Source organism: Amblyomma maculatum, chromosome 1 (assembly GCF_055883805.1).
Source record: "Amblyomma maculatum isolate TAMU_Amacu chromosome 1, ASM5588380v1, whole genome shotgun sequence".
Classification (NCBI taxonomy): Eukaryota; Metazoa; Arthropoda; class Arachnida; order Ixodida; family Ixodidae; genus Amblyomma; species Amblyomma maculatum.
In genome coordinates, this window is record NC_139344.1 from 90,554,432 (window position 1) to 90,570,049 (window position 15,618).

Consider the following 15,618-nt stretch of genomic DNA (forward strand, 5'->3'; position numbering starts at 1 on the left):
GTCGCATAGTTTTGTTTTTCAACGGGATATTCTTGTCTGTCATAGCTTTTGTTGCTCCGCCGTTTCTACGTGACAGGGGCACGTGCAAGCGATGGGCCCGAAGGGAAAAGAGATATCTAAGTGACGAATGTAAAGTTTGTTTTTTAGAAAATCTTCTGCGGTATTTATGGCTGTCCCACAGAGCAGGTATATTACCTCTAAGGTATTTTATAATGATAAATATTATGAGCTAGCGTACTGGTAGTCTACGCGTAACAATTTTTAACTTCATGAATGTTAAAAAGGCACTTAAATATTAATTATCAATTATGAAATATACTACATATGATGTACGCCTGTCCAGTGTTGCGTTAGCTTCCTATCCCGTTCGGAAATCGAGTGATAGAAAAGATAATATTATAGGCAGGAAAGGGGGAGAGCAAGACCGCAGGTAACCTGGCCTCAGCCTGCTAGCCCACAACCTGGAGAAGGATAAGGGAAGAGAAGAGAGAAAGAGCGTTACAGATTATGATGCCATAATAATGTCTCGCGTCCCCCGGTCTAGTTAAAGGTCCGTTGACAGGACTCTAGTCACGATTTTTAATTGGGCCGGTAACAGAACCACTTGATTCGGACAGGGACACTTTCACGTATACATATACAAGCACGGACGACGAAGCGCTTCGTAGTATGTGCTCTTTCCATGAGCCGCTAGGATCCAAAGAATGTTGCATAGCAAGCCACCGAGCCAAAAAACATGCACGTAACGGTACGGTACGATATACTGAACATCATGGACAGTCCCAGACGATACAGATGTCCACGCACACACAGGTTAGCACATTTAAGTGTATCCGACTGCAATAAAAACCCAGCAAATAGCGCGCATGCGCATATCACGCATGTTCCAGACGATGAGCATGTCCAAGTGCGCACAGGTAAGTCATTGTCAGGAAATCGGGTGTGTTATGTATTGTGTGCAGAAGGTACTGACAACTGAAAGTGATTTGTCATGTATTTCATCTGTGTGACAAAAGAAATGAGTTCTGGGACCAGACTTAAGTTTATTTCGAGCAGAGAAACAGTGATAAGATCTTTATTTTAGTTTTCCAGTTTTGCGAGACAGTGATGACGCGACGCGAGCAAGAAACGCAGCGCTGTTTGCTTCATGTCCCATTTTTATGGGGCTGCCTTTGAGATAACGTGTAACATCCTATGGCAGACTTTAGGACTGAACTTGAGGGCAAAATCAAGCGGTTTTGAACACCTTGAGATGTTTCAACCCTGGTTCTGCCGTAACATTGATTCATTTTCTTATTCTAGGCAGAGCAAATAAAGCACTCGGATACCGCTGGCTCAACAAGATCATGTTTATGGCTAGCCTTGATGAACTGTATTGCGTTAAGGGCGTAAAAATAATATGCATAAAAGGTGAAAGTCCGATACTTGCCGAAAGCTTAGCCTACAGGTCCAGTCTTTGCACAAATGATGTTCTACCGTGATTTACATTTGGTCCATCACTTGATTCGATGTGTTCAATTGCAGCTGTAAACTGCACGTTTGAAGAAAAGGATGGATGCGGTTGGTATCCAGAAAATGTTGCGGACTCAGGGGACTGGAAAGTAATATCTGGAGCTCCTGTGTTTGCGGTACCCGACCACACCACTGGATACGGTGAGAATTTCTCGATTGAAATGTGTTTTGCTGGCGCACCTTATGCTAAAAATGCGTCTGAAAAGTGGTTGTTTTTTAAGGACTAGAAAAATATACCTGAAAAGCATTAATAAAATGACGGACGTTATAAAACACAATGCAATGCAGGTTTAAGGTACTTACTGCACGAATATTTAGGTGCGTATTGCCCAGATATTTAAAAATATATCCAATAGGTTTGACTATTTGATTAGTTTAACCTAACAATGAAACAGATACTCGTTTATATCTCGCTTTACATCTTGCTTTACTGCGATTTTAAGCATGGAAGAAAGTCAAGAAAGGAAGAAATGGGAATGACCCTGCTGGCACAGGGGATGACCACCATAGATTTACCAATTTAATAATTCATACTGTCCATCGCGAAATAAAGGAGATCTACGATTAGCGTCACGGTGGTTGAACGACATGAGTGCGCCAAGTAACATGCCGTTGTAACCAGATATGAATAGTAGCGAAGAAAACTAGAAAACATATTTTGCGGTAGCTTGTGATTAAAAGTGTCGAATAATGTTCATAATCTTTAATTGGGCCGGTAACAGAACCACTTGATTCGGACAGTGACACTTTCACGTATATACAAGCACGGACGCTCTTTCTATGAGCCGCTAGGATCCAAAGAATGTTGCATAGCAAGCCACCGAGCCAAAAAACATGCACGTAACGGTACGGTACGCTAGTTACCAGTTTCAGCGCAAAACATACGGCATCCTTTAATCCTTATAAAAGTATCTTTCTGCTTAACCAAATTATGATTTCAGCAGAATGCTACTTTCGGTGGCTGATGTTATTTTAAGCTTATTTTCAATGAATTAAGTTGCTTGCTCTTCGGAAGAAGAACCAACATTTAGCTGCATCGCAACTGTTTCGTCATTTAATAACACTCGGACATTTTTAGGTTCTCAGCACTGCCTCATTGTCTGTGATGAACTAAAAATACGCTTTCAGCTCACGGTTCAAATCAACCACCTTTGACAAGTCTGTCAAATGTAGTTGTTGTGGAATTAATGTGGTGGAAATCAAGCAGAGAAACATTAGGGAAAGTAATGTTTGTCCGAAAAATATTTCGCGGTAACTTCATTCACTACTATTCAAGCAAATGCCATCGCTTTGTCTCGCTCTCGTACGCTACAAGCAAGTTACTGTCTTGATTAGAGCATGTCATGCGCAAGTGAAACTAGGTCTAAAAGAAGCGGATTTCCCAGCTTTAGACATACTGACGCCGGACCTTATTGAAGCTAGAAGGCATGGTGTGCTCATGCGGGAGCATCTCAATAGCGCGTTTGGCCACAAACATACTACAGTTTATAGTATTGCAGTTTTATCATACCAGACTATAGCTGGCGCGGTTACTCCCTAACTACAGTTTCTTCTGCTCCGTGCGTCTCAGAGTCGCTTTACCATTACCTCATTGAGCACGGTTTAGTTTGTTTCGTATGAATATTTATTCACACACAGGAATGTACTTGGCACTGGAGAATTCTGAAGAAAGAACCATTGTGGCACACATGGTGTCAGCAAAACTGAAAGCGACTGGTGAGGCCGGTCGCTGTTTCCGTATGTGGTACCACATGGAGGGAGATCGCAACAGTCAGCTCAGCTTGCGAATTTTCAATGTGTCAGACACTGTTTCGAAAATCTGGACGAGAAGTGGACATCAAGGGAACACTTGGATAGAAGCAGCAATCAACATCAAGGTTACCGATGCGGCATTCCAGGTACGAACATATTTAGGATAGTTTATATAAGCATGCAAACTGAGCGAACACGATATGACTCACTTTATCACTGTCAAACCGCGAAAGTTTGTAGGATTAAGGGCTTTTTTCTATTTGTAAACCACAAGAAAGAGTGATCTATAACGTCAGATTACAAATGTCACGTTGCTAGTTCCAGCACTAAATTTATATTAGAGCTTCATGATGATCCTTCTCAAGGAACTGTGAATTAAAATCCCGAAATACGCCTTGATGAGCACCAGTGTGTTATGAGATATACCCATCGCTCATGGGCTGCACAGACAGGTTTTGGCGGCGCGCTGCACCCTTTCTCTTCATGGTGTTTCAGCAGCCCGCAAGACTTTGGCGCCAATGGCGCAACGTCGACTAACCGCTGGGCGCGGTACTAAGTAGATTTTGTAGGTTTCAAAACATGACTCCTCCTGCAGAGGTTTCGGGAACTGCTATAATAGAAAAGCTCTATTTGTTTCTTCCCGTCTTGAAAGGCACATCGAAACTTGTCGCGAATCAGTACCGCTATTTGCTCGAGGAGTCGTTACGTTGCTTTCAAGGAATAAACAGAGTGCTGAACAGTAAGACTCGATTGTATTGCAAACAATGACTGCAGCTGCCGAACCTTTGCAGCTCCTCCTTGAAGGCGAAATTCCAAGTTACAGCCCAAGTTTTATTGGTGTTGACGACATTTGCTTCGACGAACGGCCGTGCCCGCCGACACGTAAGTGCTCTTAAATGCTTCCTCATAAATACCCGCCGACATGTGTCGGCATTTTCTTGTGCATTTATTCGAGGAGCTTGTCATTAAAATAACTTACTTTAAGCTAGGGAGATTTTCTGAGCCCCTTTAAAATATTAATCCATCACTGACCGCTTTCTTTGTACGACTGTTGAATGAGAAGGCTGTAGTGAGTGCGTCGTAAAAAAGGAACTTAAAAGCGGTGCACTATGACGTCCGATACACTACACGCAGGAGGTATCGGAAGTGCTGGGTACTTTGCCGCATTTCTTGCGAGAAACCTTTCAGGGTTTCCTCAACTTTCTGTCTTTATTTAGTTAAACCGGAAGAGCCAGCAACGCCCTTGTTCTATGGCCTTACTTTGTGCGCTGTCAGCTTGTGGTAAGGTAGTTATGTTAATTGGTGTAAAAAATTTGTGCTTCGTTTTGTCCCCGCAAATTTTGTTAGATTCCGCATTCAGATGAACATACAACGCGAGGGAACTGTCTGTTACGTGTGCCGAGTAGATGAAGACCTAACGCGGCCAGTATCCCACCAGAAAATGATTTTTTTGAGTGTTCGAGTAGTGTTGTTGTGCTGTATATAGTTTTGTGCTACAGCGGCTGTAATAGCAGCATTAACGCTTGCAATGCAGCAAAAAAGATGTAATCTCGAAAAGAAACAATTTTTGTTTAACCTTAAGTGCAGTTTTCGCAAATCTGATTCCTCTCGCTTTTACACAGAACAACTGATGCTCCCATTTTAAAGAACAAGATTTTGAACAAATTAAGAAGTAAAAAAGTAAACAGAGTAAAATAATGTGTTAAGCGTTTCCAGTAACTTCTCATAGTTGGAAGTCCTTGCTTGTTAAAGCTACTGATCACAACTAAACAACAAATAAGAGCTCGGTGTCATCTTAAAGACCTAAGATTTGTTTTGATAACCATGTGGCGCCCCGTTTCCATCGCAGTGAATTGCGATTTTGAAGAAGGCCTATGTGACTGGACACTGGAGGGCTGGAAGCTGGATACTGGAGATAGCTTCAGCGCAGTCCCAACTGATCACACAACTGGCACCAGTGCAGGTAAACGGCATTAAACGCCGCCTCTTTTTGTCAGATTCCCTGCCTATCTGCTTGCTACCGCAGATATGGAGCCGCTTTTGAGCAAGAACCGCTTATAAGCCTGATGTTAACGGTTATCACAGGCGTTTCGCTGGTTGGCACCTAGAGAAACTGCTGCTTATCACTACCTTACGCAATTAAAATGCATTCGCAAGTTTCGTTAGCACTGGCTTTTGCACAACTGATTCGACGTGTTAAGTTTCAAAGCAGTATTGCGCTGGGCAAGCAGTAGAAATCACATTCTTTCTTCACTGCAAATAAATGAGGCAGGACAAGTTTAGTGCCTATTTCACTTTGTTGGTGCATAGTGACGGTTGATTCGTAGATTTACACTTGCCACCTGATTGCAGCTTAACTAATAGTAAGAATAAAAAAATCGCACGCCATGCTTTGCAAGAGGAAATATTGAATGCGCTCTCAAGGAGTTGACAACACTAGTAGCTGCTTGTCCACCTACGCTGACGTCAGGAAAAGTTCTGCCGTTAATGCTGCTGCCGCGCCGCTATGAGGAAAGTGAAGTGTGATCGTAGACGAACAATTTTATTATTTGTTATTTCGTCGAGCGAAGAGCATTGCTCGGATACGTTCAAACCGCATTTCATCCAAGATCAAGGGAAGGTCAGATTTCTTGCGGGCATGTTAACGCTTTCAAAGCAGTGCCCGATTTTGATAGGCGTGTGTCTCTACATCGTCAGGAATGTTTCGCCGCCATGGTCATGCGCAGTTTCTCTATCAACTCCTTATCACTATCTCATTATCTCGCTGTCGCATTCACCATTTGGACAATTTCACCCTGTCAACATTTGAACGCTCGTCCTACCACTTTCTATAACCTCCATTATCACGTGGTAGTGACCTTCCATCGCTCACTACCACACACAAACTAGGGCCACATCAAGCATTGAAACGGCACCACCATGGCATTTAGGTTAAGTACTCTCTTCCTAAGAGAAATTCTTGGGTTCCAGTTGGCTTTAACGAAATTTGTGATCCTGAGATTTTATTCTGCTTCTTTAACTCATGAACACCTCAAATCGCTCAGCTTGCCAGTATTGTTACCGCATTAAAAATCGGTATCGGTGCACTGCTGGTACTTGCAGGTACACGACAGCGGCGTAGCGTGCAGCCGTTTTGACTTCTGGACAAGCTTGTAAAATACCTTGTATAAAATGAGCGCTTGCGATTCCTGTCAATGTAAAGTACAGCCCTTGAGGTGACGATGCCTTAACAAAAAAAAAAAAAAGATATGCGGTTATATCTTCCGATGTTAATGTCTTGGATCGAGTGATCGAGTGAGACGAGTAAATGAAAGATCGTTTGTTTACTGGATTCGTAAAGGGGCCTATTTGACACATGAAACTAATCAGCGGACGTTACAGGGCAAACAAATACAATACGTATCACGGTGTAATGTATTCATTGGGTTACTTTAATGGTCGATGATTGTGGCAAATTTTGGTGGGCAAGCCATTCAAGTCTCATGCAGTGTGCAGGAAAAATGACTGGTGCGAAATCGCACTATGTGCTTGTGGGCGGTGCATCGCATACCGTGGCTGGAGTGGGCGATGCAATTGTCTTTTTATGTACGTGGAATGAGCAGGCAAAGTGCAGAAAAATTTATGAAATAGTCTAAGGCTCTCTATTCTTCGCCGTGAAGCTGGAGAAGGTAGCCAAAATGGCAGCGAAATTCTGCAGTTCATTGAAGAATGAAGGCTGTTAACTATGCATACTGTGTGCCATCGAAATAGTGTTGGTTACTTAACACCTATTATAGTGCACGCTGACGCCTGCGTACCAAAGGATGATCTTTGTACTTGTGGCATAATTATAAGGAAATGTGTTGTGGTGCAGATAAGGGGTAGTAGAACGTAATAAATCACCTAAATTGACTAAAAAAGCAAAATACATTGCTGCCGCAATGTAGTCAGCACGAAATATTTAAAGGGTTTGAGTATCCCTGACCGCAAAGCGGTAAAATCATTTCAATTGCTCCGTAGGGAATCAGGTAAATTGGGAAGCGGTGACTGTCCCAGAGCAGTGGATAACGAAAAAGAATTTCGCATCTTGAAACTTCTTCGCAGGTTACTTCGCTAGGCTTGAAGAACGGAAAGGGCGCCTTCTGAGTGCTAAGCATGACTTGGACGTGGCGGAACGAAGATGTTTTCGTTTTTGGCACTTTTTCACGGGCCAACGAGAACAGACACTCAGTGTGTACAAGCGCACAGCCGAGCCAGCAGAAACGACAGAGCTCGTTTGGACCATCCACGGGGAAGACCGGCCTCCGCACCAGTGGCTTTCGGGATCGGCGAACGTCGCAGTCAACGGCTCTTCATCAGTGGTGTGTACTGCCGTTAACTGGCGGGGTGGGGCGTAATTGAGAAGACGGTGATTTTTCGCAATCGTGCCACTAATCCAGATAGAAAACACTGACCTCAAATGAACCTGAGGGATATTTTTTCCCGCGACTTCGTGCTCACCGCAGCTGTCAGGAGTAACAGCTTCCACTTCCTTAGAGCCAGACTCACATAAACATGACAAAAACTTCAGTTTTGTTGCCACTGCCTGAACGCAACGCCAAAGTTTTTATTCGCTCACCAGAAAAAAGTCAGCCATTAACCTTGAAATGCTTGGGTGAAGAGCGTCACAGGTCTCTGAGATAAGCGCCCAATTGTCCGAAACAACTGCGTCTATACATCTCGAGGGTGGCTCTGTGCCTTAATGTGCGGCTGGCCAATTTATTTAATGTATTACTTATGAATGCTGTTATAAGTAATACATTAAGACTATGGCGGGCGAGTACACACATTTTCACAATAGAAGAGGAAAGTCAAAAGAAGAGAGGAGTACTTTAGGCAAGGCGTCGCTAATAAGTAAATAACTACATAATGTACTAGTCATTATTACAGTATTAAAAACAATATCACATAATATCATCGTGCACAAGCGCACAACAAGTAATGTCAAATTGATATCAACAAGTGAAACAAAGTTCATAACTTAGCCAGTTATGGCATCTGCACCTCACACAAAGATAAGGAACTCAGAGTTATTACTTAATTAGCGAGGTTGTTCCACTCATTCTGGTTCAAGGAAAGTATGAATATTTGTAGCATTAATTCTAGTTAACAAGGGTTTTAGTGAACTTTAATGTCGCATCGGGGCAGGTGACCACTGGAATAACTAATTATTTAGGAAGCGTCAATACTGCAATGCCCATTGGTCAACTGAGAAACGAATATCAAGAGAGTTGGCTATCAAGAGTGGTCTTTTTTTTAGAACGTCAATTAGAGGTGCATCCTCACTACTTTTCTTAACGTTTTCTAATTTGTCAGTATTGGGTTTAGTGGAATGGTCCCAAATGTTTAGAGTATGTTTTAATATTAGTCGGGCAACAGCGATATAAGAAAGTAAACGTGTTTAAAATGTGGTAAACTGTAATGGGAGTCTTAAGGAGAAGAATTTACGACTGGCATCAGTCTAACCACTATTAATATGTCTCCTCTGCAGGAAAGATTATTGAAAATACAGAGCCTGAGACATTTGTAGCAACTTGCTACAAAAAAGCGAATTATTGGTAGTGGCATACTGAAGGGGGAGGGCTCTAAGAGGTATTCTCGTATATACTGTTTTCTCAAAGGTTTTAGCAATCTGCCTTTTTTAAACCACTTTCAGCTCCCTAAAAGGCCCGTTTTCTAGTTGTACGTCAAGCGAGGGGTGGCCGTTGACGACACCGAAACTTAGACAAGGGCACAATCGGATCCTGGGTCAGTGCTGTTCTAGCATTTTGGCTTTTTTCTTCTGCTTGTAGAAACCACAGCGAGTGATTGCTCGCCATATTCCGTCATCGTGAGCGGCGCTTATCAGATTGTGTCAATTACAGCTCTGAACGAACGACAGCCGCAAAAACAGACCACAATTTGTGTAGCCATTTTTTTATACTTCTGAAATGAACGACCCGCGCGCGTTCGTTCTCCGACGGCGACACGAGGTTCGGCATTTTAATTGGGGAGGAAATTTTCTATCTACCCTCCTGTAGATCTATCCTGACTTTCAATCATCTCATCATGGCCCAAGAAAGAAAGAAAAAAAAAAGAAATACCGGAGAGCAATTATTAATCAAGCTCGGTGGCGCAATTCTCAAATTATGCATATCCACCGGATCTCCCAGAGCAAAAGGAGGTAAATAAAGAAACAAAAAGATGAAAACGCATGGAGTGGCCAGGCTTAAGGAAAGAAAGGTCTCAGCTAGATTTGAAATTGCATCGCAATATTCGGAGTCCGGAGTGCTGACCATTATACCATGAGACCTCACATTCCGACGCCGGGAATCGAACAGAAGCTGCCTAGGTGAAAGCCAGGTATCCTAGCCACTAGTCCACGCCTTTTTTTCGTTATTGCCTAATTTAAAACACACACACACACACACACACACACACACACACACACACACACACACACACACACACACACACACACACACACACACACACACACACACACACACACACACACACACACACACACACACACACACACACACACACACACACACACACACACACACACACACACACACACACACACACACACACACACACACACACACACACACACACACACACACACACACACACACACACACACACACACACACACACACACACACACACACACACACACACACACACACACACACACACACACACACACACACACACACACACACACACACACACACACACACACACACACACACACACACACACACACACACACACACACACACACACACACACACACACACACACACACACACACACACACACACACACACACACACACACACACACACACACACACACACACACACACACACACACACACACACACACACACACACACACACACACACACACACACACACACACACACACACACACACACACACACACACACACACACACACACACACACACACACACACACACACACACACACACACACACACACACACACACACACACACACACACACACACACACACACACACACACACACACACACACACACACACACACACACACACACACACACACACACACACACACACACACACACACACACACACACACACACACACACACACACACACACACACACACACACACACACACACACACACACACACACACACACACACACACACACACACACACACACACACACACACACACACACACACACACACACACACACACACACACACACACACACACACACACACACACACACACACACACACACACACACACACACACACACACACACACACACACACACACACACACACACACACACACACACACACACACACACACACACACACACACACACACACACACACACACACACACACACACACACACACACACACACACACACACACACACACACACACACACACACACACACACACACACACACACACACACACCTTTTTTTTCTTTATTGCATGAATTGGCACAAATACATCAGTAAAAGATCGTGGTTGCCATGCCCCTTGGCTGACAACCGTGTATAATGGACTTTCATTACCCCAAGTTCGCCCATCAGACTCGAGACCTCCTCCGTAGCGTCGTGCTGTTTCAAAATTTCCTTTAGTTTATACACTTGTTCAACAAAATAATCACATACAGATCGTGCATCGACATCACAGTGTGTATAAGCCATCCTACTCCTCCAAATACTGTGAAGGCCCAATAGCATGATGAGGTCATACTGAAAATCATCATTAATAGTTGTCAAGTACCGAATTCCACGTGGCGTCAATGGCAGGTCTTTTTTAAGTGTCCTTTGTAGCACATCGCAGTAAAACACCGCATCCCAACAATCCAGGAACACGTGCTCAACTGTTTCAGGTTTCCTACATAGTAGAGCTCAAACTGTCTAGCCACTAGACCACGCCGGAGCACGCGAAAGGGAAGATGAAGTATGCATGAGTGGCATCGCAGGGGTTGCACAACAGGCTTCGTGACCACCCCTCCTCCTCCTACTTTGCCACCCGCTCCTCATGACCCGCGAGAAAAAGAAAAGAGACGTAAAAATAGAAATATCGATGCGCAACAAAAAACAAAGCGTGGTTTCGCTATCCTCAGATTAATGATATGCCGCCTTAGCTCCCAGAACGAAAGGAGGTAAATTACGGGGGAAAAAAAAAAAGCTGCAAATGATGCAGAAAAGGAAGGTCTCAGCGAGTTTTGAACTCGGATCGCTGGATTCAAAGTCCAGAGTCCATTACACCATGAGACCTCAAGTTCCGACGCTGGGAATCGAACCCGGGCCTCGTGGGTGAGAGCCAGGTATCCTAGCCACTAGACCACGCCGGAGCACGGGAAAGAGAAGATGAAGTATGCATGAGTGGCATCGCAGAGGTTGCATAAGGGGCGTTGGGACCCCTCCTCCTCTTACTTTGCCATCCGCCCCTCACGCACACGCACGCACACACACGCACACTCAAACACACATACGCACACACAGAATATTACGCGACATACACACGATATGGGTTAAAACCACGCGATTTGGGCTGCGTGATCCATTACAAATCACGCATTAGCAGCAACACTTCCATTCTCGGAAGCCACTCAGGCACTTCGTCTTTTGTTTTTAATAACACTCGCAAGGCTTCGCGAAAATACTGACGTATTTTCCTCGCATCAACGTCTGCGTGTCTGAAAGCCATTCTGGATCGCCAGATTCCGTGCAGGCCCAATAACATGATCATGTCCAGCGGTAGCCCATCATCATGTTAAATTGGTAAAAATCGAATTCTGAATGCATCCACGGGTATAGGTCTTTTTTAATTGTTAGTTGTAGAATGTCCCAGAAGAAAAAGGCTTCCCAACAGTCAAAGAAAACGTGTTCGGTAGTTTCCGGTTTGCGGCATATGAAACAGTGATTTCCCCAAGGTACAAAAAACCTCTTCATTTTATAAATAGTCTTAACTTCTATTGTATTGCTATAGAGCTTGAAAAAGAAAGTTTTTGCTCCCCCTGGTACAGTCATATTTTTTATTCTTTTAAGGACCGATTACCATGGACCTGCACAGTACAACGATCTGTACAATGGGATCGGGAGAAAGACATCGCACAAGTCCTTATAAAGTTTCTTTCGCGTCACAGTTAATAAATATTCAAACGATAAACGGGCTTGCAATACACGACATGACATGTACACATTTTTAAAGATTCCGAAAATCCTCCTTGCATGCTCGCCTAACTTACAACTAAATTTGGTAGCACTTCGTTCCACCTAACCTGACTCACAGTTCTTAAAAATGTGTCCTTCCTATCACGAAAGAACTTAAAACGGTTAACCATTTGGGGCCAATAAAAATGCGCCAACCCAACTCCTCCAGAGCGGACGCGATGAAACAAGCTGGTTCGGCGGGTGCGCTCCCAAGTACTTCCCCACATAAAAATGGCGAACACGCGGTTGAATCCCTGCACATTCACACGAAAACAATGCAGTACTTGTAACACGTACCATATCTTGGTAACAAGAAATAAATTACAAATCGTAGTACGTGCAAACATAGACCAACCGAATCCTTTTAGTCTGTCGGCCTTCTCGCGTACTTCTAAAACCTGCTGGTTCTAATATGACCCACTGTCTCGGTAATTTTCCAGTGGCACTCTTAAATACTTCACTGGGGTTGTTACCGAAGGCATGTTCAGGAAATTCGCGGGGGATGTGGGCGACTGCTCATGCCAGAAACCCAAACACTTATCCCAAATGACAGCAATACCGCTTACAGAACAAAAGTCCTTCACCAATTTGACAACACTGCGAATGCTTTTTTAGTCCGCACATAAGACGTCAATGTCATCGGCGTGCGCGAGTATGCGGACCTCTGCTGCATGCAAATGAAAACCTCGGATTCTGCTGCTCTCGATAATGCTCAGACGAAATGGTTCAATATACAAGCAGAAAAGTAATGGCGACAGGAGGCAGCCTTGACGTACAGAGCGTTGCACTAGGATGCGCTCACCCACCCTCTTATTTACTATCAGGCGCATCGTGAACCCTCTGTACGCCATTGCGACTCCCTTGTAAATAACTGAGCCCACATTTGTATGCTCTAAAACTGATAACAAGACATCATGCGGCACCATGTCGAATGATTTCTCTAGGTCAAGCTGGAACATGGCAACGCTATCATGCAAGGCATCGCAACACTCCAGCACAGACCGTGCCTTGTGGATATTAGTATATATGGTTCGGCCTTTATAATGCCGCAGGTCTGATGCAGTCCTACTAATTCTTCCATTAGAGTTTGAAGCCTTTGAACTAGAAGTTTCATGAGGATCTTATAATTTGCGTTCGCCAGGGACATTAGTCTGTAAGTGGTAACCTGTTGAAGCTTGGCTTCGTCAACGTTTTTTGGAATTAAAATTGTATGGTTGGTAGAAAAGACGGGGAAAGAATATCCCCGTCATATACCTTATAAATGCAGTCAAAACGGGTGAAATCATCTTTGAATGCTTCATGAAGGGCGGCTGCAATCCCGTCTGGTCCTAAAGACATTCCAGGGTTGAGGCCTTCTATGGCTTTATTTACTTCCCTTCCGGAGGTTGGCAGCTCTAAACGTTTTTTTTTTTTTTGTTTCATCATCAAGCCTTGGCATAAGAGGGAGGAATCTGGACTTGAAGTGTTCGAGTTTCCCTTTTGTGGGACTAAAAAGACCGCGATAGTACTCATAAAAGGCCCTCTCTACATTCGATTTATCTGAATGAACTACACAATTCCATTCTATTTTTGATATGTCATTCTTGCGGGCGTGCTTCTTTTCCAATCCAAGAGCACTTTTTGTGGGCATTTCGCCCGCTAACAGGCGCTGTGCCCTCGCCCTCACCATCGCACCTTGATATCTTTCCGTATCTATTGCCTCCAATTTCTGCTTGACGAAGCGGATTTCTTCCATGAACGAGACCGGCTGCTTGCACTCTTGCGACAGTACAAACGTGAGGTCGTTTCTAAGCGCCTTTTCCTTTACCTTTTTCTGCTGTTTTATAGCACACGATCGTTCAATGGCCTTCATCTTTATTTCCTGTTTAAATCTTTCGCACTTTCCCCCTTGAGATTCATTACTGGCAATTTGCATCCCATTAAAAGCTGACACTTCTTGCTCAACAAAACTATCGTTTTTCAGAAGCTTCTCATTAAGTTTCCAGTTTTCCCACACAAATTTGTTTCGTTTTCTATTTATTTTTTCAATCCCCAAAACTAGGCAGTGGTCACTAAACGGCACTGGTTGTACGCGGTATTCATAGCAGTATGGTAGTAGTTCGGTAGATACGTATGCTCTATTCAAACGGGCATGACGTCTTCCCTGGAAATGAATGAAAAGCGCTCGAGTAGCGGATCCGATGCAATCGCCCACATCATCAAGATGGCATTGCTCAATTATGTCACTCAAACAGGCAGTACTTGCATCTCGGAAAGGCGTAGTACTAGTCTTGCTTCGGGCTGTGCATACGCAGTTCAAATCACCAAGTAAAACGACCATGCGGTCTATGTCACAGTAATAGCCGATATTTTCAAAAAGTTTTTGCCTCTCATTTGAATTAGCGTGCGCGTAAATACAGATAATACGCCACTTCAAACCAGCTAATGGGATGTCACAGATAATCCAACGACCGCTATCAGTGGTCACAATGCTTTCAACAATCGCACCCAACGATTGGCGAATATTAAAGCATACAGCCTGACGAAGTCCCTACCGCATGACACACGCAAACAACATATCGACTGCTGAATGGGCGCACCATACGGTCGATCTGCTCTTGACTCTCGATTTTGGTCTCTTGCACCGCTTTATTATCTAGTTCCTGCTCTGTAACTAGTCGCAACAGTTGCTTTTGCCTCTTTCTGGAGGACAGACTCCTGATATTGAGCGTTGCTACTAGAATGCTCCTTTGAAACGACGCCATCGCTTAGCAAGACTAGGACGCCAATATGGCGCGTACCTTTGCGCGCTCAGCGCCGCGCCGTGTAGTGCCATCCCGCCATTATTTAGGATTCCGGGTTGTCGCCGCGAGGAAGCGAAGACGATCGTATCCCTCTAGTGACGCGCTGCTTCTTCACATCGGCGATGCACTACTGACTTTCTAGACGCCGCTGTTGCTGCTCCTGGCTCTCTCTAGTCACCTCATCATGGCGGCGTTTAGCCGTCTCAGAGTCAAAGTCCATAGATGTCATGCTGTATTTTCCAGTCGAGTGCAGAGCACCTTGCGGCAAAACGGTAGTACTGCTCGTAGTATCCGTCTCTGGTGGACTATGAAGTATGCATG

The 15,618-nt window shown here is 44.2% G+C and overlaps 1 protein-coding gene and 1 non-coding gene across 2 annotated transcripts in view; one reads left to right on the forward strand and one right to left on the reverse strand.

The window, feature by feature from the left end:
• The window catches only part of LOC146203157 (MAM and LDL-receptor class A domain-containing protein 1-like), a 138,914-nt gene that overhangs the window by 28,212 nt on the left and 95,084 nt on the right, over positions 1-15,618 (forward strand). Inside the window, exons 25-29 of the mRNA XM_084588544.1 lie at positions 1,525-1,653; positions 3,151-3,410; positions 4,056-4,146; positions 5,114-5,227; positions 7,348-7,604. Coding sequence (XP_084444670.1) covers positions 1,525-1,653; positions 3,151-3,410; positions 4,056-4,146; positions 5,114-5,227; positions 7,348-7,604 — 851 coding nt within the window. The remainder of the gene's footprint in view (positions 1-1,524; positions 1,654-3,150; positions 3,411-4,055; positions 4,147-5,113; positions 5,228-7,347; positions 7,605-15,618) is intronic.
• On the reverse strand, positions 11,581-11,652 carry TRNAE-CUC (transfer RNA glutamic acid (anticodon CUC)). The gene has a single exon. It is a non-coding gene; the product is annotated as a tRNA-Glu (tRNA).